This window comes from Piliocolobus tephrosceles, chromosome 19, assembly GCF_002776525.5.
Source record: "Piliocolobus tephrosceles isolate RC106 chromosome 19, ASM277652v3, whole genome shotgun sequence".
Lineage (NCBI taxonomy): Eukaryota > Metazoa > Chordata > Mammalia > Primates > Cercopithecidae > Piliocolobus > Piliocolobus tephrosceles.
This window is the reverse complement of record NC_045452.1, coordinates 5,438,065-5,454,210: the sequence shown is the minus strand read 5'-3', so window position 1 is coordinate 5,454,210 and position 16,146 is coordinate 5,438,065. Positions and strand designations below refer to the sequence as shown.

The 16,146-nt window shown below is 58.0% G+C and overlaps 1 protein-coding gene across 1 annotated transcript; it reads right to left on the bottom strand.

The window, feature by feature from the left end:
- Positions 1 to 4,523: 4,523 nt before the first annotated feature.
- LOC113219770 (lymphocyte-specific protein 1-like) lies at positions 4,524 to 13,728 on the bottom strand. The gene is made up of 3 exons (XM_026447491.1): positions 13,684 to 13,728; positions 6,337 to 6,478; positions 4,524 to 4,718 (listed from the first exon to the last, which is right to left on the bottom strand). Coding segments are annotated over exons 1-3 (339 nt in total). The 5' UTR covers positions 13,686 to 13,728.
- Positions 13,729 to 16,146: the final 2,418 nt, after the last annotated feature.

Below are 16,146 nucleotides of genomic sequence, written 5' to 3'. Positions count from 1 at the left end.
AGCACAGCCCTGGGTGGCTGCTCCCGCCCACACCCACCTGCGGGTTGAATGCAAGAAGGGCTGGAGCTCCCTGTGGACAGGACCGGCTGCAAGCACTGGCGCCTGGCTCACACCCTCGTGTTTAGTGACATTTGATCTTCCCGGCGGCCCATTGGCCAGTGGCTGGGTGAGTGGGGTGTGTGGGGAGTTGGGCTGGGGGGCTGTGCCAGTGCAGGCCCTTTACCAAGTATAGGATTGGCCAGAGGAGGAGGCTGAAGGAGGCCTGGATGCAAAGGACCTGCTTGGAGAAGGAGGCAAGGTCCTCCCTCTGTCTCCAGGAGGTGTCAGTTTCTACTTTTGCTCCAAGCAGCGGGTATATTCTGATTGAGCTGAGGAGGGGAAAGGAAGGTGTTGGGTGGCCCTGGGGCATAAAGCCGAGGGCTCTCTATGGGCCAAACTGGTGTGGGGGTCACCAGAGCCGGGCTGCCAAGCTTCCCAGCCCCCCTGCCCCTCCTCTCTCCAGATGTTCTGCGGGAGTAAACATTTGGTTCAGGAGAAGGGTCTGCACAGCCAGGGTTCCCTCCTGCTACCTGGCCCAATGCCTCAGGCCCTTCACTGTCTCCCCCAGGGGAGGAAGCAGCCTGAGGCCTGGGAGGTCCCCCATGGAGCTGAGGCCAGGCCCCCATCCCATCTGAGACCCCCTTAGAGGTCAGCTCTTCTTTCCTGGGAGGATGCCGTTGGGGCCCACACAACAAGCGGGTGGGAGACATGGCCAGACTGGCTGCGTTTGAGCCTGCCGTACGTCCCCGGGCTGGTGCCATTGGAGGGGGCTACATTTTGTGCTTGCTGGGTGAGGGTCTGGGTTCTCCCTCCAGGCCCTCTCTCACCCCCAGGGCACTCACAGTGGCTGTTTCTGTCTGTGCCACCACCTCCCACAGGCTGTGTGGCGTGTGCAGACTGGGTTTCTTTTCTCAGGCTCCAGGTGGCACCACCCGACTTCCTTTCCTCAGGGCTCCAGGTGGCACAGTCTGACTAGCAGATATTCTTCCTGGCCTCCGATGGCCCCTATGCTGGCCAGTGAGTCCACCGGCTTGGATGGCCCTGCCTCTTGGATCAAGGAAACTGAGGCACCAAGTTGGGGAGAGCAGTCTGGCACCCTGACTCGTCCCCTCACTCCACTCAGACCCCACAGGCTGAGGGTGGGCAGTGGTGTCTGTGGAACTCACCGGTTGATTCCTTCTTGGCCAGCGCCCAGGTCGGGCGTGAGTCCCGAGAGGCGCAGATGAGGTCCCTGTCCTCCCCAGGCTTAGAGTCAGGGACATCAGGACAACCCGGCAGGAGCTCGCAGTGCCCTGAAGCTGGGTTGGGGGCCTTCCAGAAAGCTTTGATTGGCACCTCATTTAACTCCTCCATGGAAGAGCGAGGCTTCAGAGCCCAGGGAAAAGCAGGGTGTGCCTGAGGTCACACAGCAAGGTGGGCTGGTCCCAGGCTGCCAGCTCAAAGGACAGGGCCCGTCACCTGCCTGCCTTCCCCTGAGTGCTGGGCACTGGGAAGGCTTTTGGAGCTGGAGTTGCTGGGAATGTCCCTGTCCTCCTGCTCTAGGTCTGTGGCTTCCTCCACACTGCACACCTTCCCCTTCCCATCCATGTCCTTGATGGGCAAGGCATTAGGGGCCATGTACAGCCCTGGCCCCTGGATATCTGTGACCAGCTTTCTGCCTACTGGGGACATCTGTAGCGCTGCTCCCTCAGAGGCACTTGAGCAGGCCCTCGGGGGTTGGCAGGCCAACCCTGTCCTCTCCCATGGCTCAGTCCGCAGGCCTGGGAAGTCTGTGCCCACCCAAGCCCTCGCCCAGGCCAGCAGTCCTGAGGGGCACACCTGTAAGTGGGCATGCCATGGCCCTGCACTGGCCCCATGTGGCCAGCAGGGGAGGGTGCTGCCCGCCCGGCTCCTCGGGCTTGGGCGGGCGCTCTCTGCCCAGCTAGCTGAGGTCAGAGGGACAGGGCAGGTTTTATTTTGGGTATCAGTGACCTCCTGCTCAGTGCGCTATGCCTGAGGTGTAGCAGGGACTGCACAGAGCAGGCACCACGGCCTGGAGGGCCTGCACCGGATACCCTGTGCCCTGCTACCATCTGGCCTGACCAGGGTGGTCTGAGGAGAGGAGGCAGAGCAGGGGCCTCTGGGTGACTGTAGACCTGGGTAGGGGCAGGGGCATGGCACAAGGGAAGCCCAGCCTGGGTTGGGGACGCACTTCCACCCAGGAGGAGTCTGAGGATGGACCATGGGGCCTTGGCTCCAGGGCAGTTGGTGGGGTAAGGGGGTTCTGAAATTGGAGAATGCTGAGCTGAGCCCAGGGAATGGGGAGCAGGCTATGGGAGGGAGGACAACCTCCTGAGTGTCTTGGCTCCAGCTCCCTGCCTGGGTGACCCCCAGGTGGTGGCCGGGGCCCCTCAATCTGGGTCCCAGCACCCACTGCACATGGTTGGGGGTGGTGGAGACCAAGAGGGTCCTGAGCCTCTACTAGTGCCCTGAGCTGACCTGAGCACCCAAGCTGGATCCAGCCTGAGGCTGCTCGGCGCAGCTGTGGGCTCAGACTCTGCCAGGCCCAGGACAGGAGCAGCTAACACAGCACTTGGGGACTGAGCTGCTCCAGCCCCAGGTAGCTGCCTCCCCACATGCCTAGTCCTGATCTTACAGATTCATTGAGTCATTCTGCAGATATGATGGGCATCTTCTGTGTGGGGCTGGCCTAGGGGCCTGTAGCAGGGGTCACAGGGTGTCAGGTGGCTGCTCGGGCAGGCAGGACAGAGGGTAGGGGCTTCGTCTGCCATCCCTGGCCAAGGGCCTTATAGGCTGCAGCCCCTTTGAGCCTCCTAACCTCTGCGCTGGGCATGTCCTGGCCTCCATCCAGATTTCCAGGAGCAGAGCCATGGGGTTGCCATGACCATAGAGGGGAGGCTGTATCAGAAACACAGCAGAGCTGTGGCTGGGCAGAGCTCAGAGGAACCGGCCCTGAGGCTGAGCCGAGGGGTGCGGAGGATCTGATGAGGGGCCAGGGCTGGTCAGGGGCAGGGGGGCAGTGGCTGCCTCCTCAGCACTGCTGACCCCAACTATCCCCTGCCCCGGTGCTGTTCTCTCTGCACCCCACCCACCCATTTACCCATCCACTTATCCATTCCTCCATTCATCTGTGCACCTATCCATTCACTCACTCACCTATCCATCCATCCTTTCATCCATCCATTCATCTACCTATCCACACATCCATGCCTCCATTCATCCATCCACCTGTTGATCCATCCACCCACCGGTCCATCCACTAATCCATCCCTTCATCCAGCCATCCATCTGCCCATGCATGCATCCATCCTTTCATTCATCCATTCATTCATCCACCTATCCATCCATCCAACCACCTACCCATCCCTTCATTTATCCCTCCTATCAATCCATTGACCCACCCTCCTACACATCCACTCACTCATCCCTCTATTCCTCCCTCCCTCTGTCCATTCATCCAGCCATCCCTTCATCCAGCCATCCACTCATCTACCCATTCACTCATATATCCCTCCATTCTCCATCCACCTATCCATTCACTAACCCAGCCATCCATCCAGTCATCCTCCCATCCACCCATTCATTCACCCACTCATCCATCCATCAATCCATCCATCCACCCACCTGTTTACCCATTCATCTATACATCCCTCTATTCATTCATCCATCCCCTATTCATCCACTCCCCCATCCCTTCACTACCCACCAAACTGTTCATCCATTCACCCACGTACCCATCCATTCACCCACCTATCCTTCCACTCATCCATCCATTCATCTATCCATTCATCCACCCACCTACTCATCCATTCATCAGTCCACCCACCCACCAGTCTACTCATTTGTTTACCAAACCTTCACTGAGCACCTCCTGGGTGGTGTTGGGGGAGACCCCAAGGTGGATCTTGCCCTCACTGGGTGCACAGTCAGGGCACAGAAGTTTATATTCGGCTAGTCATGGTGAGGGTAGGATATCGCAGACATTCTGGAAAAGGAAACCTGGACCCCACCCATTGTGTGTGCCCTGACTGAGGCCATCACAGAGCTTATGTCCTGGAGTCTTACACTGCAAAGGCCATGAGACAGGTCAGACTACCTGAACCCAGAGGCCACAGAATGCTCTGCAGTGTGAGAATGGGCTGGTCGCTGGCCCAGCCTTTCCATCCTGGTCAGCCCTGCCCCCTTAGTGAACACAAGACAGTCAGCACACGGGAATACACAGGGAGCTTTATTACACAAAATGGGGGAGTGAGGGGTGGCAAGCAGAGCTCGGGGGAGGCAGCATCAAGCATCCTGCGTCGTCGTCAGCCCTTGACCTGCAGTTTCCGTTTGTATCCGGGGGAGTGACCCGGTCTCTCTGCACAGGCTGTGCCTCAACCTCCTACCTTCCTAGAAGGCACTTGGCCTCTCCAGGGGTAAGTCCCTTTGGCCGATGATCAGGAGTTTCTTCTCTCCTCAAGTAATGAGAAGCAGAGCTATGGGGGTCAGAGAATGGAAGGGCAGGGAGGCGAAAGGATCCAGGAGCAAAACAGTGTGGCAGCTAGGGGCGTCAAAGAGGCAAGACTAGGCCATGCTGGCAACAGGAAGCAGCTCCTTAGGACAGTGGGGCGGGTGTCTGACTGGAATCTCTTCTGGGTACGTAGAGGTTGCCACACGGCAGGACTTGCAGACCCAGGAAGCTGGAACATAGGCATGGGGTGCAGGGGGCATTAGGCTGTGGTTCAGGGAGGGGCCGCAGACCTGCCTCCTACAAGCCCACAGAGTCTGCTCCCTATGCCTTTCTCTGCTGGCCTCCCTGCCCTGCCCACATCCTCTCTTCACCACGGGACAAGACACCCTGCCTCAGAGGCCTGCTTACTAGTGTGAGCATTTGTTCTCTGGGTCTGGAACTCTGGCTGGAGACCTGACTCCAGGTGGAGGGAAGGCAGCCTGCCTGCCAATCAGCCTGCCCACCCTGGGAGCTAGAACTGGGCTTCTCGTGGTTCCTGCAGTCCCGACGTCCAGAGGAGGCCAGCAGCTGAGAGTGAGTCCTGGGCAGGCTCCTTCCATCCCCACCCCTCCAGCAGCTCTGTTCTTGCCTTGGCAGAGCCAGCCCCCACTAGCAACAGCCCCTAGTCGTCCCTTCTTCCCCAAACCAGACAGCCTCTGGCTCAGACATGCCATTTGTCAATGTCCTTGCAAACATGTGGCGCCCACAAACCAGGGTAGGCAGCTTGGCCGAACCACCCCAGCCAGGAGGTCTGCAGGAATATCCCGTGTAGCATAGCTCAGTGAAAACTGCTCCCACCTTCCGGCCAATCTGCCTGTGATGATGCAGCCTCAGCTTTCTCGAGGCTCTTGGCCACCACCCTTCACCGCTGGCTCACAGTAGACGCAACTGTGGTCGGGCAGGCTACGGCGGGACACCCCTCACATGTCTGCAGCTAGCCGCTCTTCCAGCCCTGGGAGCGGCCGGCAGCTGGCCGGGGGCATGCCTCTCACTTCGAGATCTGAGCCCAGAAAGCAGGCAGACAGACAGACAGACCTCTTCTCTGTGGAGTGGTTTAGGGACTCAGTCCTGTCAAAGAGCTGCAGAGGCTGGAGAGAGACACAGGCCTGCAGCAGCTGAGGCAGAGTCCACCCTCCATCCCCCCCAGCTACTCCATCCACCAATCCAAACTCCAACCCTTACATCACGGGGGTTTTCTGAGCACCAGGCAACAGGGGAATAGCAGACAAAAGCCAGACCTGGGCCTGGTCTTTTTGTGGCTGGCATGTGGGATTGGCCTTTTGGGTATTGGGAGAGGGGAGAAGATGGTGGTTTTGGCAGCTTGATCTACTTTGGTGGTGGGGCTCAGGGGAGGCGAGCTCTGTTTAATGGTCCCCTCCAAGACCAAGGGGCTGGGTGTCCTGGGCTGCTGACGTTTCTGGTCCTCGGCAGGAAAAAACAAGACAAAAAAGCAGACATCCCAGATGACCCCCTGCTTGTACCCCTCCTGCCCCATCTAGCACCTGTGGGAACAAATGCTGTCCTCTCCCTGGGCCTCAGGTTCTCTATGGCCCTGACGTGCTCCAGTTCTGGAGCTGGTGGCGAGGGACTGAGGAGTCTGGGGAAATGTCTCCCGATCTAGCAAGAGGGTAACCGAGCCTCACCCTCTCTGAGAATGTGGGCCCAGAAGGGACTGCAGGATCTAGGGGTGTGAGGTGCTGACCCACCCTGGGCTAGTCCCACAGGGCCCACAGCGTGGTGCAGACAGCAAAGGCAGGCTCATCCCCGGGGTGGGAGTACAGCCAGACCCTCTGAGGTGGAGCCCTCACCTCCTCCTGTTCCTCCTCAGCCCCTGCGGCCCCTGGGTTGTCCTGGACAGTGTCCTCTGGTTCTGGCCCCTCCTTGCTCAGACTCAACTCCTCCAGGTGAGCTTCATCACCGTCCTCCTTTTCGCAGGCATGCAGGCCGGGCCTGTGGGTAGAAAGGGAGGCAAAGCCGCCCTGGGGCCATTGGATTGCTTGGCTGACCCCTTCCCATTTCCAAGCCTCAGTTTCCCAATTTGTAAAATGAGGACAATCAGGCTGGTTGAGTGCCAAGGAATCTGAGACCCAAGCCCATCGAGAAGGAAGGTCCAGCGGCCTCAGAGCCAGTGCAGTCTGCTTGGACCCTGTGTCAGGGCCTAAGGCCCTTGGGGAACTGCCCATTCCACGCCAGGCAGGGCTCTACAGACTGAGGGTCTTCCAGGCATTGAGACTGGGTTCAACCCCCAGCTTTCTGGCTGGGTCTCAGCCTGGCAGTTGCTCACCCTCCCGGTTGGTCTTGTGGGGTCCCCAGGGGGCCGGGCTGCCAAGGCCAACACTCCTGCTCTGCTCCCTGAAGAGGCTCGTGGGTGTTGTTGGGGACATTTGGAGGGCTAGGCAAGGGTAGGGGCCAGGTGACTGAGGAGCAGGGCCAAGGGGCTGCTGGCTGCGGAGTAGGGGAGACCAGCCAGCTGGTAGCTTGGAGTGGCTCTGCATTTGAGCAGGACTGAACCTGGAGGAGAAGGTGGGAAATTCTCGAATTTTCCATGATTTCAGGCCCCTGGGTGTGCGTGCCAGCCAAGACCCAGACCCACCCGCCCAAGATGGGCAGGGCTCTGAACCAGCAGCAGCCACACAGAGGGGCCGTTCAGGAGCAGGTCCGTGCTGCCAGGCAGGTGCAGGGAGTAGGGTGGCAGTCTCAGCTGGGCTCCAAGGAAGACTCAAAGTGCCCCCCTGCTGTTGGAAGCAGCCATGCGTGCCTAATCTTGAGGCCATGGAGAAGGGAACTGCCCCGTCTCAGAAATGTAGGGCCGCTGACTCCCAAGTGCGTATGGGGAGACAGAGGCTGGGGTTGGTGGGGCGGTGGTGGCTCGGGGGAGGTGGACATGCACCAGGCCAGGACCAGTGGGTCCTGGGGAGTGGGAGCCTGGTTGTACGAGGATAAGGAAGCGTCATTCAGCAACACCAGTCCCTAGAGCTCCAGGCTGGTTTAGGGCCTCAGAGGGGCCAGGAAAGACCCCAACCAGGGAGAACTGTCAGCACAGCTATGGGCACTTGTCCCACTCAGGGCAAGGGGGTCCTGAGCAGGGCTGGGATCCCAGATGGCCTGGACCTCGCAGGGTGTGTGGGGTCGGCCCCATTGTGGCCACAGGTGACTGTGGCCTATATCCTATCAAGCCAATATTCCTCCACCCAATTAATACCCCTCCGGCCAACCAGTAATCATCTATCCTATCAATGCTCCCGTATCCTATCAGTATTACTCCAGCCAACCAGTACTTCCCCATCCAATCAATATTGCTTCATTCATTCACTCCTTCATTCAGTCAATACCTTTACATCCTACCAGTGCCCCTCCATCCAACCAATACTCCTTCATCTAATCAGTGTTATTGCATGCAATCAATGCGCCTTCATTGAACCAATATGGCTCTATCCAACCAATACTACTTCATTCAATCAATGCCCCTCCATCTGACAAATACTCATATAATCAGTATCCCTCTATCCAATCAATATTTTTTTCATCTACTAACACCTTTCCATACAACCAGTACTCCATCTGATCAATCCTCCTCCATCCAACCAGTACTTCGCAATTTAACCACCGTCCCTCCATCCATTCAATGCCCCCCCATCCAACCCCTGGTCCCCCAACCCTACCCCATGAGCAGCATGGAGGCAGACCCACATCTGTCCTGTGCACCGTCATCTCTCTGGGTGCTCTTCAGGACAGGGAGGTGTCTCACAATTGCATTGAACGAAGGAAGGCACATCTTTTCAGTGATCCCCACTCTAGGGCTGCACTGGGAAACGCTCCCAGGGAAGATACAAAGACAAAGCAGAGGGTTACCCCGTGTGTCCCTCCGATGTGTCCGTGGTGGCCGTCCACTAAGATAATCCTGATGCTTTGCCTCCTCTGCATCTGGTTGGACCCCCAAGCTAGCCCGCCAGGCCTCCATAGAGCTGCACAGCATGGCCGTGGCCAGTACCAAGAGTCAGTGGGAGAAGGATAAGGTGCAGGCTCAGTCTGAGGCCAAGACTCTTGTCCTGCAAGGTAAGGTCCCTTCCAGGGACAAAGGCTGGGCTGCAGAGCTAGCACCTGGGAGTTTAGCAGCGGGCCAGGTTTCCTTATTAAGCAAGTGTGGGACTGTCCGGGATGAATGTGTGCAGACAGAACACTAAGGTATTGCAGTAGGGTTGGGTTCACCTTTGCTCGTGTCGAAGGCTGTGTTGGCCGAGTGGAGGTGGATGGTATCTTTATCCCTTTCCTTGCCTCTTCCACTGGGATTGTACAGAAAAAGGTTAGGTAGGCAGGTCCCAGGCCCCCTGGCCAGGTAAGGCAAGGGAAGAGAGAAGGGCCCAGGGCTTCTACTCCCCAGGATGCAGGGGTCTGCATTTGTGACATATGCTACTGCTGCTGCCGGGATATTGTGGCTGGAGACATGAGCAAGAAAAGCCTCTGGGAGCAGAAGGGAGGCTCCAAGACCTCATCAACAATTAAATGTGTTTGGTGCAAGCAGGGTGGGTGCAGCAGGGGAGGGCAAAGAGGGGCTGTCCTCTGTGCATCTGGGAGGGCTTCCCAGAGGTGAAGGCAGCAGCATCTCCTTTCTGCTGCTCTCACCTTCATTCTTGGTCTCCTTCCCCAGCAGAGCACCCCATCTGAGAAGAGGTATACGTTTGTGGCCACCAGGCATGGAAAGAATGAGAAAGTGCTTGTGGAAGGGGACCTGGCGCCCTAGGCCTCCCATCTCAGTGAGTCCCCAGCAACCCACAGAGCGGGACGAGGTGCACACATGCACACAGTGCTGAGAACTTGGCGGGCTGGAGGGGGCCTGGAGCCCTGTTGCAGGCTGCAGGGGTGGGCCCCAAGTTGGCCAGAACCTAGACCAGCTCAGTCTCCCAGCCCTGCACAGACACCACCTCTCTCATCTGTCACCAGATTCAAAGTCGGCTCTTTTCACCAGAGTCAGCCCGGCTCAGCCACTGCTCCAGCAGGAAAGCTCAAGGCTCCCATCTGGGACTCCCCAAAAGCCCCAGCATGGCTCACAAGGGAAGTGAAGGGCAGCCTGGTCACCCAAGGGCTAGCATTGAAGGAAGGGGATGGCATGGAGCTCGGGTTCCCTGCCCTTGTGTGTGCTGGGGGTCCATAGAGGGGCAGGAACTTAGGACCTACTCCCTGTCCCAGCTGAGCGCCATTAAGGGGTCCTAATGCCCTCCCCATCCCATGCTGCAGACAGCAGTGCCACTCCTGCCATGGTTAGACATACATTTATTAGTGACCTGGGCCCTGGGCTCCATTTCCAGTACCCATCACACCCCAGGGTGGGGCAGCCTGGGTGCCATCTCTCCCTGCTGCACAGCCTGGCTCCTGTGGGCCCTGGCATCTCTCCCTGCTAAATCCTGACTCTCAAACAGCTGCAGCAGAGGCCTTTTCTGGTAGCTCTGTGTCCCACTCCTGTGGTTGGCGACCCCCACCAGAGCCTGGCTGATTGCCTACTGGGCCCTCCACTGTCCCTACCTGGGGCACAGCCCCTTCTCAGCCCTGCTCGGCCAACCTGTTCTCGCAGGGTTGGGACTGAGGGCTCCCTCCTCATCCAGATGTTCAAGCCCGGGCATGGCCAATGCTGAGACCCTGTCTCTCCCACCAGCCAACCCCTCAAGTTCTGCCCTCTCAGAGGACTGTCAGCCCAGGTAGGGGGAGCAGAGGTGTGCCGTGAGAGAGGTCACGCTGGGCCCTCCTCCACCCCCTGATGAGCCCCTCCCTCTCTGCCCCTGAGCACTCGTATCGGTGCCAAGTCCCATGCTGGCTGGGGGCTCCCCCATGCACCCCAGTCCCAGGGTCTGGCTCTGCCATCAGGAAGCACAGGCAGCAAAACTGTTGACTCTGCTGCTGATGCCGATGGCCAAGTCAGCCTGACGACGCCCACGCCTCAACGAGCAGAGATCTGCCCCCAATCCTTTGACAGCAAAAGGGAGGAATGATGCGAGGCCCAGGCCCCTAAAGAGCCTGGACTAGGTCAGTAGGTGCAATCCTCTGCCATCTTACCTCAAGTTTTCATCCCAAGGCCCCATCCCACATCCCAGTGCAGCCCGGGGGGCTCCAATGCAGCCAGGGGGCTCCAGTTTGCCTGCTCTTCCCTGTCCACCTGACCACCCTCCTGACACCCAAGGTCCCTATCACACATCCCAATGCAGGCTCCTTCTCTGTTTCCCTCACACCAGTGCAGCCTGGGGGCTCCAGCTCACCCATTCTGCCCCGTCCACCTGACCACACTCCTGACAAACCTCCTGACACCATCCTGGCACCCCTTTTGCCCTTCTTAGGCTGCCCTGCACTCCATACCCCTTGGGCCCTGGTACATCCTCATGCAGTGTCTCTGGGCCCACAGCTAGAGCCTCAGCCCTTTCTTCTGTCTACCCCATGGTGTTCCAGCCACTTCACTGGAGCCTCCAGCTGGTCGTTATGCAGTTGAAGTTCCTCGGTGTGGGGTTCAGCTCCAGGATGGAGTAGACTGTGGGAGGGGCCGGATGGCCTCCTGCAGCTTCAGGACGTTGAAGCCAGGCCAGTACATGAAGGGCAGGCAGGTGAGGCCGGCCATAGTGCACTCCCCACGACTGGGCCCCGCTAGGCACCTTAGGGCCTCCGCCACTGACGTGCAGTACAGCTCCACATCCCACATTCTGGAGGCCCAGGAGGCGGGGCCCGGGGTGCGGAGAGGGTGGGTATCTCCTGCTCCGTGGGGGCGGGCACCTCTGGCTGCAGGCTCTGCTGCCACTCCGGGCATGGAGGCTCCTGGGCCTCCTCCAGCAGCTGCTGCTTGAGCCATGTCCAGCCATTCAGCTGAGGTTTGGACGCAACTGTGGGGACAGGGCATGGGTGAGGGCCTGATGATAGTTCAGGGGATGAGGCCCAGGCAGGGCTGGACACTCACCTGGCCTCAGAGGCGGGGCCACCCATTGAGGCTTCCTCCAGGTGCTCTCCGCCAGGGCCCACAGGAGCCAGGCTGTACGGTGAGGGCTCCAGCATGTGGCAGGTCAGGGCTATAGGCACCATGGCCCTGGCACAAGCCTCTCTGGGCACTGAGGCCAGCAACGACAGTGGGACACCCCTCACGTGTCTGCAGCCAGCCGCTCTGGATCCCCATTCCGGGATATCCTGGCGGGGAGCTCAGGGGTCCCATCCAGGGCTGTTAGATCCCCATTCTGGGATATCCTGGGGGGTTGTGGGAATCCATTGTGAGGGGATGGTACCAGTTGGATATGCACCTGGGTGATGTGGGTGCCCCAGCCATGTGAGCTGAGACAGGGATGAAGCCACTAAGTGTTGGGAGCAAGTCCCCAAAAATCTGGCCATAAACTGGCCCCAAAAATGGCCATAAACAGAATCTCTGCAGCACTGTAACACGTCCATAATGGCCCTAATGCCCAAGCTGGAAGGTTGTGGGTTTACGGGAATGAGGGCAAGGAACACCTGGCCCGCCCAGGGCAGAAAACCGCTTAAAGGTGTTCTTAAACCGCAAACAATAGCATGAGCTATTTTTGTCTTAAGGGTGTGTTCTTGCTGCAGTTAACTAGCCCAACCTATTCATTTAATTCGGCCCATCCCTTGTTTCCCATAAGGGACACTTTTAGTTAATAGCTATAGAAACAATGCTAATGACTGGTTTGCTGTTAATAAATATGTGGGTAAATCTCTGTTCAGGACTCTCAGCCCTGAAGGCTGTGAGACCTCTGATTCCCCACTTCACACCCCTTTATTTCTGTATGTGTGTCTAATTCCTCTAGTGCCACTGGGTTAGGGTCTCCCCGACCGAGCTGGTCTCAGCAACTAAGGGGCTGGGCAGGTACTAGGGCCAAGGCTACAACCTGGGGCCCCGTGGCCTTGAAGTGAGCAGCTAGAATCCTGTGCTGGGAGAGGCTGAAAGAACGTGGACTTCTGCAGGGGTGACACCATGTGGTGGATGATGGGGGTGTGCGGGGAATGGGGGGTAGGGCAGCCACTGTGTGGGGAGCCTCAGCGAGGCGTGGGGCTTGAGGAAGGCATGGGGCTTCCATGGGGTGCAGGCCCTCAGCAGTGTGCAGGGCTGTGTGTTTGGACGAACGGAGGCAAGATGGTGCACATCCGGGTTCTTCATCCCCCCTCCCAACTTTTCCCGGACGCGCGAAAATGCAGCCGGCGCCCAGGGAGGGTGCAGACCAACTGGGCATGCGCCAGGTGACGTCAATCCGAAGAGACCAAGATTCGCCTGGTCGCACCTGCGGAACACCCCTGACACGCCCATGCCCCACCTATTGCCCTCCCACTCCTAGAAAAGCCGCTCTCCGCCATTGAGCCACGCGGACTTCCCAGCTTCCCAGTCCTGTCGGGATGCGGAACTCCGTCCGAGAGCTTGGGGGAGGGGAACTCTGCCGGCCTTCTTTGCCGGAGGCCGACAGACTTCTTCTCCACACCTTAGGTTACTAAAATAAACTTGCAGTTTTGCGCCTGACCTTTGCCTACTTGCTGGTTCTTTTGTGCTTGCTCTGGTGGTCTCAGAAAAACAAGACAGATGGTGCCGGGAGGAGACCCCTCCTCGTTCCACGCCGCGGACGGACCAGGACCTGAGACCCGCTTCGCTCACTCTCACGGCCTCTCTGGGGTAAGTGCCCTTGTCTCCTCTTTACCACCCTCGGCCAAAATCCTGCGCAGGTCCGAGGTCCATTTTGAGCCACCAAGTGGCTTGGAAGCCACCACGTGGCTTCGGAGACGCTTGCAGGACGGAGACGTCCGCCTGAAGGTACTCTCCACTTTGGCTTCAAGAGCCTCCAGTCTGTCTCTGCTGGTTCCAAAGGACGCTTTGAAGCCAGGCAGAGATCCACTTCCATTTCCATTGTGTCCATTGTGTGTCCGTAAAGAGGAAACAAATGGGAAACCCCCAGTCCAAATTTCCAAAGAGCACCCCCTTAGGGTGCCTCCTAGCCAATTTAAAAACCTTACAGCTTGAACAAGACCTTAGGAGGAAGCGGTTAATTTTCCTTTCCACTGTGGCGTGGCCGCGATACAAACTAGACAATCAGTCTCAGTGGCCACCAGAGGGCACCCTAGACCGCAATGTTCTGACCGACCTCAGCAATTTCTGCCAGCGGCTAGGCAAGTGGTCTGAAATTACTTACATACAAGGCTTTTGGGCCTTACGCTCTCGTCCCGACCTGTATAGCCGGTGCTCTTCGGCCCAAGTTATGCTAGCCAAGGACGCCGGCTCACAGGAACCCGAAAAAGAGGAGTCTTCATTTCTTTCTGTTCAGCCGGAGGATCTAGGTTTTCCCTCACTTCCGCCCTATACTCCTCCTCCTCCTCCCTCCGTCCGGAATCCTTCTTCCTCTTCCTTACCTACTAGTAATCCACTCAGTCCCATGCCTCCTTCGGGGCCCCCAACTGGCTGTCTTGAGTCTCCTGTCTCTGCACACACCCGTTCTAAGTGCCCTGCTGATGTCCCCACTCCTGCCCCACACCCTCCTACAGTGTTAGCGCCTTTGCGAGAGGTGGCTGGGGCGGAGGGGGTAGTCAGAGTACATGTCCCTTTTTCATTGGCCGATCTTTCCACCATTTTGGCGTCTTATTTCCTTTCTCAATCAGCTCCTGACATTCGTAAAAAACTTCAAAAGGTAGAGGATGGTCCTCAGACACCAATACAAGAGCTGGTTAAATTAGCCTTTAAGGTCTATAGCTCCAGAGAGGAGACGGCAGGCTCGCCTTGAACAGAAGGCACAGCTCCTAGCAGCGGCTTTACAGCCCAGTCGTAACCCCAGACCAGAGAGCACACACCCCTCAGACTCCAAAGCTACAAAAGGAGCCTGCCTGCTATAAGTGCGGCAAGGCAGGACACTATGCCAACAGGTGTCCGCAAGGTCCCCAAGTCCCAACGCAGCCTTGCTATAAGTGCAAGGCATCGGGACATTAGGCCAGTGAATGTCCTAACCCTCGTCCACCAGCAACCCCCTGCCCTGCTTGCCAGCAGGGAGGAAACTGGAAGTCTGATTGTCCCACCCTGAGAACAGGTGCCGCGCCTCTACGTGACCCCCTTTCCCAGGATCCTGGGAGCTCCTTCCAGCTCCTACATCTGGACGATGACAACTGAAGGTGCCGAGACTCGGGGACCCCCATCACCCTCGCCGAGCCACGGGTAACTCTCCTGGTAGCGGGTAAGACAATTAATTTTTTAATCAACAGCGAGGCTACCTATTCTGTTTTGCCGTCCTTCTCTGGACCTAGCCTTCCATCCAATATCTCTGTAGTAGGAGTAAGTGGAAAGCCATCCACTCCACGAAAAACTCCAATCCTTAATTGCTGCCTGGCCAACAAGTACTTTGCGCACTCATTCCTCATTCCCAGCTAAAAAGGGCCCCTACCGAAAGCAATCAGTGGAAATCAGTTTGGCTTTCCCCCACTCGCCTCAAACTTACTAAATTTTCTTAACTATCTCATACTCCCCAACCTCGCCAGGACTATCCTTCTGGATTTTGCCCATATTCCAACAAATGCTTCCATTCCTCATTCCTATACTAATACTGTGCCTTATTTTATTTTTCATCCGTGCGTCCAAATACCAACCATGGGCCTTGACCTTAACGACGCCCCATAACAGCAGGAAGTAGCCAGACAGACCACAGCGCCCCTTTATCACTATTATCAATAAAAGGTTGGACTGTTTGGACGAACGGAGGCAAGATGGTGCACATCTGGGTTCTTCATCCCCCCTCCCAACTTTTCCCGGACGCGCGAAAATGCAGCCGGCGCCCAGGGAGGGTGCAGACCAACTGGGCATGCGCCAGGTGACGTCAATCCGAAGAGACCAAGATTCGCCTGGTCGCACCTGCGGAACACCCCTGACACGCCCATGCCCCACCTATTGCCCTCCCACTCCTAGAAAAGCCGCTCTCCGCCATTGAGCCACGCGGACTTCCCAGCTTCCCAGTCCTGTCGGGATGCCGGAACTCCGTCCGAGAGCTTGGGGGAGGGGAACTCTGCCGGCCTTCTTTGCCGGAGGCCGACAGACTTCTCCACACCTTAGGTTACTAAAATAAACTTGCAGTTTTGCGCCTGACCTTTGCCTACTTGCTGGTTCTTTTGTGCTTGCTCTGGTGGTCTCAGAAAAACAAGACACTGTGACCTCCTGGTCGTGGCTGGCCTCACCCATGGGGGATAGGGAGGTGTGGAGGGCCCCAGGTGGGGTGAGGTGTGCACCCTGCATCATCAACTTCCAGACTGCCTTCCTTAGGAGCTTCTGCAGACGCAGGTTGTCCTTCCCTGTCTTGGGTAGCAGGGGCAGTGGGGATCCAGGGGTTCCCTGGACGCTCGGGTCATGCACCTCGGGTGCCATCGACATGGCCAAGATGAGCATGGCTGTGTCCTGGGGCGGGAGGTCTGTGTCTCCCTTGGTCCAGGAAGGACCTGGGGCCAGGGGTGTGGAGACCTGACCATTCTGCTTCCTGAGCACCCAGAACCTTCCCGGGGTGTCCTGAGATCGACTGTTCCTCAGGGACTTTGGGGTGACCCCACCATCACCCTAGTGTGGAAATGAGGTCACAGAGGCTGAGTCCCTCCAGGGACGGGACTAGAACCTGCCTCCGGGGCTC

Coding starts and splice junctions, on each gene's coding strand:
- LOC113219770 (XM_026447491.1), bottom strand. Junction 4,719..6,336: donor CTGAGGAGGAACAGGAGGAG/GTGAGGGCTCCA, acceptor CCTATGTTCCAG/CTTCCTGGGTCTGCAAGTCC.